Source organism: Terrapene carolina, unplaced genomic scaffold (genome assembly GCF_002925995.2).
Source record: "Terrapene carolina triunguis isolate 2854851 unplaced genomic scaffold, T_m_triunguis-2.0 Scaffold31753, whole genome shotgun sequence".
NCBI classification, from domain to species: Eukaryota; Metazoa; Chordata; order Testudines; family Emydidae; genus Terrapene; species Terrapene triunguis.
In genome coordinates this window covers 1-11,157 of record NW_020696104.1, presented here as the reverse complement: position 1 = coordinate 11,157, position 11,157 = coordinate 1, and the positions used below count along the sequence as shown (strand labels likewise).

The following is an 11,157-nucleotide window of genomic DNA, read 5'->3' as shown; positions in this document are numbered from 1 at the left end:
CTTTTCCCCCCTCAACTGAAATGGCCGTGTGTTTTGGAGCAGGAGGGGCTGGGTCCCATCTCTGCGGCTGCCCAAGTTCTGTGTGAGTGTTGCATTAATTAGGGGACAACGGGGCATTCCTGGGTGACTGCAGTTGTTGTACCGGATATTCCTAATCTGTCTAGTCGAAAGAAGACTGGTGGCCCTTGAGCCACCAGATATCAATATTGTGAGTCAATGAGCATTACCTATTTAATGATCAGTGGTGCGGGGTGACTTTACCCAGCCAACACCCTTGAGACAGGTGCTAATCATCCAGCGTGACTCTTAAAGCTTTGTTTGGTGACTGTAATTGGAACCCAGCTGGGTAGAGGTGGCTGGACTGCAGCGCAGTTCAGAGTCCGGGATACATAGTGAGGAAGGAGCTGAGGAAAGAACCGGGAGGCCGGAATGTCAGCATCCTAATGGCGGCTATGACACCCGACTCTTAGCTTCAAACCCCCATGTAGACAAGACCCTCCCTCACCCGTTGCAAGTGGCTCTTGGGCTTAGTTCTCAACAGTAAATTGGAGGGGAGGATACGTGTCTTTCCTTGGAGGCTGAGGAGAACGAGTGTGTAAAGCGCTTTGAAGACTAGACAGGCCGTGTAGGCAAACGTCGCTTGTCTGAACAGCGGGTGCGCCCGGGCCCCGGCTGAGAAGTCTCATACCTGGCTGGGGTAAATGGCGGCTCCATTGCAAGCTTATTGATCAATGGAACAGGCTCGCTGGGAGCTGTATCGGGCTCTGCTCCTGTTATCCTGTATCTGACGGTGCATCATGGGGCTCTTCACTAACATCTCAGAGTCCAGAGCAGCGGCTCCCTCGGAATATGCTCTCAGCGGCTCACTCCTGTTAGGAACCGGATCCGGCAGAGTCCCCGCTGAAGGGAATGGGGTTCCGCACGACTCGGCTTTGCACCAGGGGTCGGCTCTGTAATTCCCGGGTTTCAGGCTTTCAAATATCGGGTGGTCAGGGTAGGATCCAGGTCTGCAAGGGCATCCTCTTCGCTGTCCGGCTAGGTAATAAAGCAGGGTGGGGGAAAGAGGGCTGACGGCAGGTTTAACCCAGGCAGGCGGTTTTGATGGCAGTGGCTTATGTTGTATGTGATTAAGACATAGGAAAAGTAACATTGGCAACAGGAAAGCAGTTAACCCAGACAGGCTGTTGCAACTCCAACTCCTGGGGGGATCTCCTGAGCAGGCCCTTCCCTGAAACCAAGTTCTGCTATTGAAGCTCTTAATGACTGAATTGTAATGGATCGCATTCAGCCCTGCCGTGACCCCGCGGAAGGCAGTGCAGGGAAACCGGGGATGGTCTGAGCCAAGGGTGGATATCTAGCTAGCTCCCTAGGCCACGTATTCCTCCTTTCAGTGCCGGTACTAGGGGGCAAGGAATCTGTAAGGGCTGGGCTGTGCGGATCTTTCCCAAGTCTTTCACCCTGTACTGTCCAAAAGAAGTTGAACTTGCTCAGTGCATCAGAGCCGGCTGTTGAGGAGCCCTGCTCCCCTTCTCGGGGTAACACAACGGTCAGCCAAACTGCCTCCCGAATCTCTAATATTGGCAGCGGAGAGGTCGGCGCACAGTCTGACTGGTTGGCTGCCAAGTTGAAGCTGTGCTGCCTGCTGCTAGAACACCTTTACTGTAACTTGTGCAAGCTAAGGGTTGTGATGTGTAAGTCACTACCACTCTGGGGGGGTCATCGATTTCCGAGCCAGCTGTTAGTTGCTTACTGAAAACGTTTTGCTTTGACTGGTAAGTAACTTTCTGGACAGTAATTGTGGTTCCGACAGATGTTTAATATTAGTAATGCAGGTAGTCAGTGAAAGAGCGCTAAATGTGGGCAGTAGCCTTTTAAAGAAAGGTGTCTCTATAATCTATAGCAGTGGTTCTCAGCCAGGTGTCTGGGGCCCCCTGGGGGGCCAGGAGCAGGTTTCAGGGGGTCTGCCAAGCATGGCTGGCATTAGACTCGCTAGGGCCCAGGCCAGAAAGCCAAAGTCCCGGCACGTGGGACTGCAGCCCGGGGTCCTGAGCCCCACCACCAGGGCTGGGGTGGAAGCCGAAGCCTGAGCAACTTTGCTTTGCAGGGCCCCTTGTGGTGGGGGGCCCCAGATAATTGTTCTCCTTGCTACCCCCTAACACCGGCCCTGGCTTTTATATGCAGAAAACCAGTTGTGGTGGCACAGCTGGGCTATGGAGTTTTTATAGCATGTTGGGGCTGGTGTGGGGTACAGCCCCTGATCTGTAGGAGCCCCCTTGCTTCAGAGGAGGGCTTTTCTGATTGAATTTCTTCGAGTTAAATTCATTCTTGCTATTGGTGGAAGTTTCTGTTGCGATGGAGATCTGTATTTAGTGAATATGAGTGGATGGACGGATCAACTACTCTGATTGCACGGGGGGGGTGAGTTCCTGGAGCTATCCTGGGGTTGTATTGATGGTGTGTGTTACAGCGGTGGCTAGGGACCATCCAAGAACAGCGCCTCATTGTTCGGCACGATGCAGAGGAGACGTCTTTAGAGCGGCTTTAGCACTTGTATTCAGCTTCCCATCTCATGCCAGTCCCTGGTCTCTGGACACCAACAGTACAACAGGATTTCTAACTTTTCTGGGTACCTCCATGAGCTGTGTCGGCTTGTCTATTCTTGTGATGTGTTTACGCACATGTGTACACACCTCACTTTCACACACTATGAAGAAGCTTGGTCTTGTTGGGGAGGGAAACCCACGTAACAGAAGAAGCTCTCAGGAGCTATCGTGCGAAATAGCGTGCAGGTCAAACGTTCTTATGCCTGACACACGTCTCTGCCAGACTTGCAAGCGACTTCATGTCTGTGCTTTCCTGTCCTCCTCTCTGAAATAGGGGTGCTACTCCCGGGGGCATGGGGAGGCTTAATTCAGCTTGGTTTGTAAAGTGCTTTGAGATCCTCGGTTTTGGAAGGCCCTGTCTGAGTGCAGAGAATTGTTGGAAGATGACAATTTTCTCTGGTATTAGGCACTTAGGTGACCTGAGCTGCAGTGAGGAGGTGGGTAACTTGCCTTGTGTCTGCATCCTTATGCTGTGGAAGAATCTGAAAAGTGTCTTTGTTCGACTTTCCTGTCCACCCACCCTGGAAGACTGCGGTGACTCGGGGAACGAATGAAATGAGCACATCACAAGCAAGTGAAAGCTGCAGCAATTGAGGAGAAGGGATTTTTGTTAGAATGGTTACAGCATCTTTTTTTCACCTGCTACCCAATATTTAATCCGCGCTCGGGAGAGACAACACCTTTGTGTTTTGCGGGAGCTCAGACCTCCAGCATGGAGGGAAGGCCAGACAAGGTTCCTGATTTCTGCGGAAGCCTTCAAAGGCAAAGCCATTTAAAAACCCAAACAAGCCACCCTTTGCGGATGGCCTATAAGGGTCTGTGGTGGCAGGCTTTGCAATGAGGCTGTTGCTCTGAAATGTCCTTCTGTGGCTTGCTTAAGCCAGCATACAAAGGGCTGTAACTAACCAGTGATTGGCAGGTTGAGATAGAGGGTGGGGTGACCAGCAATTCACCCTTGGGGACAAGCAGTGGGAATGTCTTCAGTTGGAGAAGCCCAATAGTCTTCTGACCCCAAGGGCCGGACTTCCAAAAGAGATCGGCTCCCAATGGGAGGCGCTGAGGACTTTCAAATCTGGCCTAATTGTAGTTGCTAAACCCTCATATTGCTCCCTCTGTATCGAACTCTCCCCATCTGTGTCTGGCCTAATTTGAAGCTCTAACCCGGCTGCGTTTTTCCTGGACAAGCAAAGCAGAGAGTGGCTGCTAAGCATCAGAGCACTCTGGCTTGTGCCGGCTGCTTCTCCAGAATCACGCAGGACTCTCCCCAGGAAACTCTCATAGGATGCTGACGAGGTCATTGCTTAATCATTCCTCTTACATATTTAACAAAACAAGGTCCTCGGAAAGCGGAAGGAAGCATTTCCCTGCCTTTAGCCAGCTCAGCTCCAGGAAAGCTGAACATGCAGTACTTGGGTTGCTACCAGATAGCTTTGGCCATTATGGGCTTTGAAACCTTGTCACATTGTTCCTGGATTCTTGCTTTAGAAAAATAAAATGGTGACTGTCCCTCTTCCTTGGGGCTGGGAAGTATCGGGCTGCCCGGCATTGGAGTTGTACAAATCACAGTGGTTACATTTAGCGTTTCCTGCCAGATTTTGGCCTTTAGTCTGCTTGTCTCGAAGCAGCTGGGGAGCTGGAAATGACCAGGCTTTTCCTGGCTGCTCGCTGGAGAGTCTTTAGGTGACCCTTGTTTTCGTGTAGACTTGGCCCTGTTAATGCTAACAGATCTTCCCTATAACACACCAGACTTGGAGCTGCTCTCTCCCCTCAAGGCCTGGAAGTGCTTCCTTTAGGGTGTGAACACGGAAGGAAAGGCCTGAGAGACTGAGAAATGGCTGGTGATTTTGGGGTGTCTGATTTGAGAGGTCTCGAAGGGACCTGAGCGCACAGCCTCTGAGTTGGGTCTCTTGAAGGTGTCTCGGATTTGATAGCCACAATCAGGACTCTTCTGGAAAAATCCTGGCCCAGTTGCCTGCATTTGAGAAACCCGTCTGCCCTTGGCTCCAAGGTCACTAGTGCTGGCTATGGAATCCAGAAATGGGCTCCGGAGAGTTGGTAGGCAAACCAACCACCACTCGTTTTGCTAAACTTCCCCTGACTCATCGCTAGGGGTACGAATCCACTGGAATAAAGGGCTAAGATGTGCATCACTTAATTGAATCTGTTACATGGTGAAATAAAACACTCTGAGGTTTAATGCCGTTTTCTTCCATTGCTCCCGATATCTTTTTTGCAGTTACTAACGTCCCAAAGCAGATGTAGAGTTGTTTGAATTAACACAGTTCGGCAGCCGTTGTTTTCTAAGGGGGTTCTAGTAAAGAGGCATCGCTAGCATGCATGTGTTTTGAGGTCTTAAAATGCATTTCACATCCGGTCGAAGGAATCCTTTCTCCCAGTCTCCTAGTGCATTGAACAAAGGATTGAGTTGAAGTCCTGAGAGACCTTAGGGACCTCAGCTCACAGCCGCTGGCAGACCGGAGGCGTTGGCTACACACAAACTGGAACCAAAACAAGAGTCTGCAGTTCACGCCTCTGTGATGCAGCTAGTGTCCTATTTCAATTAAAATCTATTCCGGTTCTGTCCCTACCTGGTTAACCCCCTCCGCCCACCACTGGCCACCACTTGAAATAGGATCTCTAGTATTGACTCTACATGTTCCACTTTTGCTAAACTAGTGCGAACCTTTGGATGCTTCAGGTTTCAGTGGCTTCTTTAGGGCTAGTTTAAACCTGTTCCTAGTTGACTTCACTTAAACTGCAGTAAGTTGTTCCCGCAGCCTCTGGCGCTGGTCTAACTAAGTGGGGTTAGACTGGTTTAAGTTAAACCAGCCCAGCTCTGGGTGTAGCGAACCGTCTGTCTCCCCACAGGTTCCTCCTGAGAACTCGCAGCAGTATGGTTCTTTGCACCCATTGCCTGGCTTGGGGGAGAACAACTTTTGGCCATGGGGAGTGGCCATGTGAAACTGACCAGCGTTGCGTCAGTTTCACTCTGGTGCAGACCTGTGCCAGAGCTTTCTCAGAGGGAAGGCCTTAAAAGGGGTGGGGGTTACTGGGCAGGGAATGCGGTCTGCCGATAGCCCTTGTGTGGAGGCGGTGTGCCTGTACTGCTCAGGTGAATGGGGATCTCCAAATACATAAACAAAAATTGATCAAACTGTCCCTCACTTAAGAATTTCCCTTCAGAAGGGCAGTGATGAAATAGTTCAGTCCCTCCGTCCTGCCCCCAGAGACCCGGGGGAGGGAGGGGGAGACAGGATGATGTGGAATTTCAGGCCACTGGCAGTAAACAGAACAGATGTGCGCAGGCTGCAAACGGGGCCTGAGCTTGTTGCTGCGTAACGGAGAGCTCTTGAATCCCCTGCCCCGTCCCAGAACAGGTCAGGGGCGCTGCCCCTCAGCCCTGGCCCTTGGTACCACATGGTGCAGTGCGCGTTCCTAGCCAGGAGCTGTTTGCTACATCTCCAGGAATGCAAGTGAGACATCTGCTAGGACTGCTGACTCACTCGCTCAGCTGTAAGGCTCCGGCTTTTCCTTTCCCTCCTTGGCCCGATTTCTGCTTGTCAGCGTGCTACTTCTTAAAGCTCAGCCACCAGTGAGGCTCCGGGGCGCGGGCCTCTCTACCTTAATGTATGGGAGATCGGCGCTCTTGGCAGGAAAGGGAGCGTGGCCTAGGAGGTGCAGCAGGCGCGTCGGACTCCCGGGTTCTATTCCTCGCTCGCCCTTGTGTGTGGTATGCAGGGCGGTTACTGAGCTGTAAATTGGGGACAGTCCCTCTTGTGGGGCTGTTTGGGGCTTAGTAGGGTAATAAGTGCTTTCTGCTGCACTCGGCTTCTGTATGATTGGAGCGGAAGGCAGCTCAGTCCAACCGAGTTAACATCTTCCAGCTCGGGAGTGTGGGATCTGTGCCGTGTGCTGATTCTCTCCCCCCCCCCCCCCCTTGTGTTTCAGGAGAGTTGAGCCACTAGGATACCGTTCCTTGGCTCCGAACCAAGCCAAGAGCTGGTCAGTGGCACGCAGGTTCTTGGATCCGCTGGGGCGCCGGGTGTGACCGGAATCCAGGCCATGACCGGCAGAGGAACCGCCAGGCCGAATGGTCAGTCCCAAGCTAGTAAAATCTGTCAGTTTAAGCTAGTGCTGCTGGGCGAGTCCGCGGTGGGGAAGTCCAGTCTGGTGCTGCGCTTCGTGAAGGGTCAGTTCCACGAATACCAGGAGAGCACCATTGGGGGTAAGTGCTGTGCGCGAGCGCGGGGGAGTGTGCCTGGGGGGTAGACGCAGACTTCCCCACAGTCCTCTGGAGCGCCTGGCTCCCTCGCTCCCCACCTGATGAGGGCCCAGCTGCCCTCGGCTGGCCACGTCAGACCCTGTCTTGTCACTGGGAGCCGCCCAAGGCCTGTCGCGCCTTCAGAGGGACCCAAGTGAGTAGCAGGGCTGAGGCTCAGCGCTAGTTGGCGTAATGAATCCATGCTCCTTCCAGAGTTACCTGCAGCCTCGCTGTATGTAGAAGGATGAGCGTCAGCAAGTCACAGCTGCCTGAAAGAATCCCATAGTGCGTGTGAAGATGGTACAGCCAATTCTCAGATCGTGGCTGAGGCAAGATCGCACGATGCATCTTGGATTAATAGGTGGCTTGTCTGTATAATGGGCAGTGAGGCAGGGTTGTCCAATGGCTAGAGCACTGAAGCAGGAGCTGAGACCTGAGCTCTGTTTGTGTGCCTGCGTGCACGTGTCACTGCCCCCTCTGTAAAGTGGGGACCAGCTTTCATTGAGAGCTTGGAGACTTGCAGTAGTGGAGGGCTGAGGAAGTGCTGAGTGATCACGGGGTGAATCCCCCAGGAGACGTGTTCCTGACTCCTTCAGCGCCCAGCAGTGGTTTGACACCTGGGTTGCTCAGTCTTGGCTCGTGTAGAACCCTTTTAATGTGTTTTGCCTTCTCTCAGCCTGTCTTTCCCTAGCTCGGGGGGACCGATAGCGCGTTCATGTGGCCATACAAATCCATAGACATTCGTTAGTGCGTGGAACTGGGAGCCAAGGCTCCTGGGTTCTGCTGCGGGCAAACACCACCCCATTGTATCCGTTTCCCTCCCTTTGCCGGGGGACTTACGGGTCAGTTAGGTTTGAAAGTCACGTGCAAAGCCTTTTTATCGAGGGGGGCCGCATGCTCCAAAAGCTGCAGGGAATGGAACCAGGCTCTTGAAGGCTTATGTCTTCGAAAGGAGCTAGGGCTCCCAACTTAACACCAAAGGGTGCTGTGCTCCTCTGAAAACCAAGCCCCCTTTAACATGATTGCTAGTACCTCTTGAAAACGTAGGTCGCAGTATCCCGCGCTGACTCGTGTTGGGTCCCACACGACAGCATCGGGATGTGCCAACCTGCCTGGGCACAAACACTGTTCCTGTTTGGACGTGGCTGTATCCACCCCGTCTGGCAGGTCGGGAGACGCAGCCACAAGCCCCCAGCTCCTTCCAGAACACAGGACTGGCTCTCGTTTGCAGACGCCGTGTGAGCCATCTCTTTGATCTCTGGATAAGCATGCAGCTGGCGCGCAGCAGCAGGGTTTCAGCAATAGGGGGTGAATGTTAATGTCCAAACTTGAAATGATTAACCTGCTCCTGTGTGAACAATGCCTAGAGAGGCAGCATGCTCCAAGGTCCTAGATTCGGAGTCAGGAGCCCTGGCTTTGCCCACAACCTGCTGCGTGCCCTTGGGCAGTCACTTCCCCTCCTGGGCTTTGCCTGTCAATCTACTTAGATTGACAGCTCTCCAGGGCAGGGGCTCTCTTGCCCTATGCGCCGGGCTGAGTGCTACTGTACCACTGCCTCCTTTCCTCTCCACAGCGGCGTTTCTCACACAGTCCGTCTGCCTGGATGACACAACAGTCAAGTTTGAGATCTGGGACACGGCTGGCCAGGAGCGATATCACAGTCTGGCCCCCATGTATTACCGGGGGGCACAAGCTGCCATTGTGGTCTATGACATCACCAACCAGGTACATTGAGAGTTCTCCTGTAGCTGTCCTGGTGCCGGGGGGAATGGAGAGGGGGTGAAATTGTCCCACTCTAGGGGGAAGGATGGTCTCAGGGTAAGGCCAGGTTCTGTTTCTAGCTTGGCCGCCCAGAACCTGGCAGGTCACTGACTTTACGCTGTCCTCTCTCGCCTTTCCCTTCCAGGAAACATTTGCCCGAGCGAAGACATGGGTGAAAGAGCTGCAGCGGCAAGCCAGCCCCAGCATTGTCATAGCCCTAGCGGGCAACAAGGCCGACCTCGCCAACAAGCGCATGGTAGAATATGAAGTGAGTAGCTGGGGTTTGTGGTGACCCAGCCCCCTGTGACCACCTGAATTCTGCCCCTGGCCTTTGAAAGCCTCTTGGCATCTAGCTGCAGCAGCACGGGAGTGTCTCGGCTCTGGCCGGGGTCGGCCAGCAAGCAGCTCATGGGTCCATTGGACACGTGCTCTGTCAAGTTCTCCCAGAATCTGAGTGTGGGGGCTGCGCTGGGAAGGGGGAGCAGCCCCCCTGGAATCTAACCCGCCCAGGAGCGTCGGCAGCCCCTTGGAGCGGCACAGGGGCGTCCTCCACCCACCCTTCGAGGTGGATCGCTGCTTCCGTCGGGCAGCTAGCCAGGCCTGTTAGCACAGCCGAGGCCCTGCAAAGCCTCCAATAGAGCGGAGTTTGCTGCTTCCTGCCTCCAGCCCAGTCGGGGTTAAGGGTCCGTCTCTGGAGCCGCTGGCTCAGCTGCATAGCACAGGACCTCGGCCTCTTGTGTAGAGGTGGGACTGTCTGCTTGTAAAAGGGCCTCGTTGATGGGTCTGGCCGCCACTCACCCTTCCCACCCCCTCCAGGCGGGAACCCCCCTGAACAGTGGAACTTGCATCTCTGTTACAGGAGGCACAAGCCTATGCAGATGACAACAGCCTATTGTTCATGGAGACGTCGGCCAAGACCGCGATGAATGTTAACGATCTCTTCCTGGCAATAGGTAAGGTGTGGGTGCGGCAGGAGATAGGCAGAAGGTGCCCTGGCAGGCTGCAGGTCCACCAGGCTCCTGTCTTGGGAGTGCCGCACCAGGTGGCTGTGGGAGGCAGTTTTCCCCCCCCAAGCTCTGTAGAGACACTGATTCATGCAGTCCATGGGGAGGGCTGGAGCCCCCCTTCCTGTCCTGCTCCAGTACCACAGGGCTGTGGATGTTAACCTGGTTACTGAAGGCGTTTCTGTGGGGGGAGGAGCTGGACTGCTGCATCTTCAGTAGAGAAGCAAGCAGTGATCTGCCATCCGGCTCTGGTGCTGGGCTCACGTGGAGCTCCGTGTTGAAGCAGCGTTAGCGTTGGAAGGCTCGAGGGGACCTGTGACGACGCTCTCCATTGGGGAAGTGCTAGGCTGTTCTTTGCGGTTACAGATTAGGCTGCTGGGTCTTTGAGCCCGCGGAGACCTTCCACGTCCCTGCTTGGTCATGGAGCCGGCTGAAACCTTGGCTCCTTCTCGCAGCTCCAGGGCTGCCTCGTTTCTGATTTCCTTAGCACCTCGGTCTTTAGTGCCTTCAAATCCATGTGTGCAAACAAAAGGCCTGGGAGCTGCTGCTTGCGCAGAATCTGCGTCGCCTGGGACGTTCCCAACTCTCCGTATCCATGGGAAGGCCCTGGGAGCTCGGCTGGCTCCTTCTGGCCTGGATGGCGCCAGTAAGGATCGGTTGTGCAGCAGGACCGGCACGGGAGCGACTCCAGCCAGCTCTCCTGGCGCTGGCTAGCTCTCCAGGGCCGTGGGGATGCAGCAGGACAGGAGCTGGGTTCCCCAGAGAGCCGAGTGGTGGTGGGGGCAGTGGCGAGATGGCTCTGAAATCCAGATTTGAGTCTCAGAAATGGGCCATCTGAGAACCGGCCTGGGCGGAAGGTGACCGGGGTCCCAGGGGCAGGGAGGGGAGCTGCTCCTCTCCGTCAGCCTCGCTCACTCTCTCTTCTCTCTTTCCACCAGCCAAGAAGCTGCCAAAGAGCGAGCCCCAGAGCACGGGTGGCGTGGCGGGACGGAACCGAGGGGTGGACCTCCACGAGCAGACCCAGCAGAACAAGAGCCAGTGTTGTAGCAACTGAAGGGTGGCGTTCGAGAGCGAGGCCGGCGCGAGACGACGAGCTAAGAGAGACCCTCCATTCCCACCCCCGTCCACCACACTTCACCTCCCCTAACACCGGCGCACCGACCCCTCCCGGCGCCTCTAACTGCACTTTTTAATGCTTCAGAACCACCGCCAGACATCTGTTCCCACCACGCCAGTGCCAGTGGAACCAGATCGACCGGGGACTTAACTTCCAAAAAACAAACTCTTCACTTTGTATTATAGGTGCAAATAGCTACCTAATTCTGATTGATTCCCCGTCTCCTTCTCCCAGATAATTCCTCCCTCCCCCCACCCTCTCTTTGCTTTGGTAAATCTGTGTTCTCGGTCCCATAACACCTGTCCTCTTCTACCGTCCCCCCTTTATTTAATGCTGGGGGGAGGGGCCCAAAGGAGGTGGAAACTTAATCCTTGTAGGCTTATTTTATGAAGAATAAGTTGAACGGGGACC

At 54.4% G+C, this 11,157-nt stretch overlaps 1 protein-coding gene across 2 annotated transcripts; it reads left to right on the top strand.

Moving 5' to 3' along the window:
- Positions 1-5,903: 5,903 nt before the first annotated feature.
- On the top strand, positions 5,904-11,151 carry RAB5B (RAB5B, member RAS oncogene family). 2 transcript variants are annotated; one of them, XM_026662994.2, is made up of 6 exons: positions 5,904-6,076; positions 6,552-6,696; positions 8,438-8,589; positions 8,771-8,893; positions 9,485-9,578; positions 10,568-11,151. In XM_026662994.2, exons 2-6 carry the CDS (start codon positions 6,666-6,668, stop codon positions 10,681-10,683), a joined length of 516 nt encoding a protein of 171 aa, XP_026518779.1. In that variant the 5' UTR covers positions 5,904-6,076; positions 6,552-6,665; the 3' UTR covers positions 10,684-11,151. The 2 variants fall into 2 exon arrangements, with proteins under 2 accessions (XP_026518779.1, XP_026518778.1); XM_026662993.2 differs by having other exon boundaries at positions 5,908-6,076; positions 6,552-6,828.
- Positions 11,152-11,157: the final 6 nt, after the last annotated feature.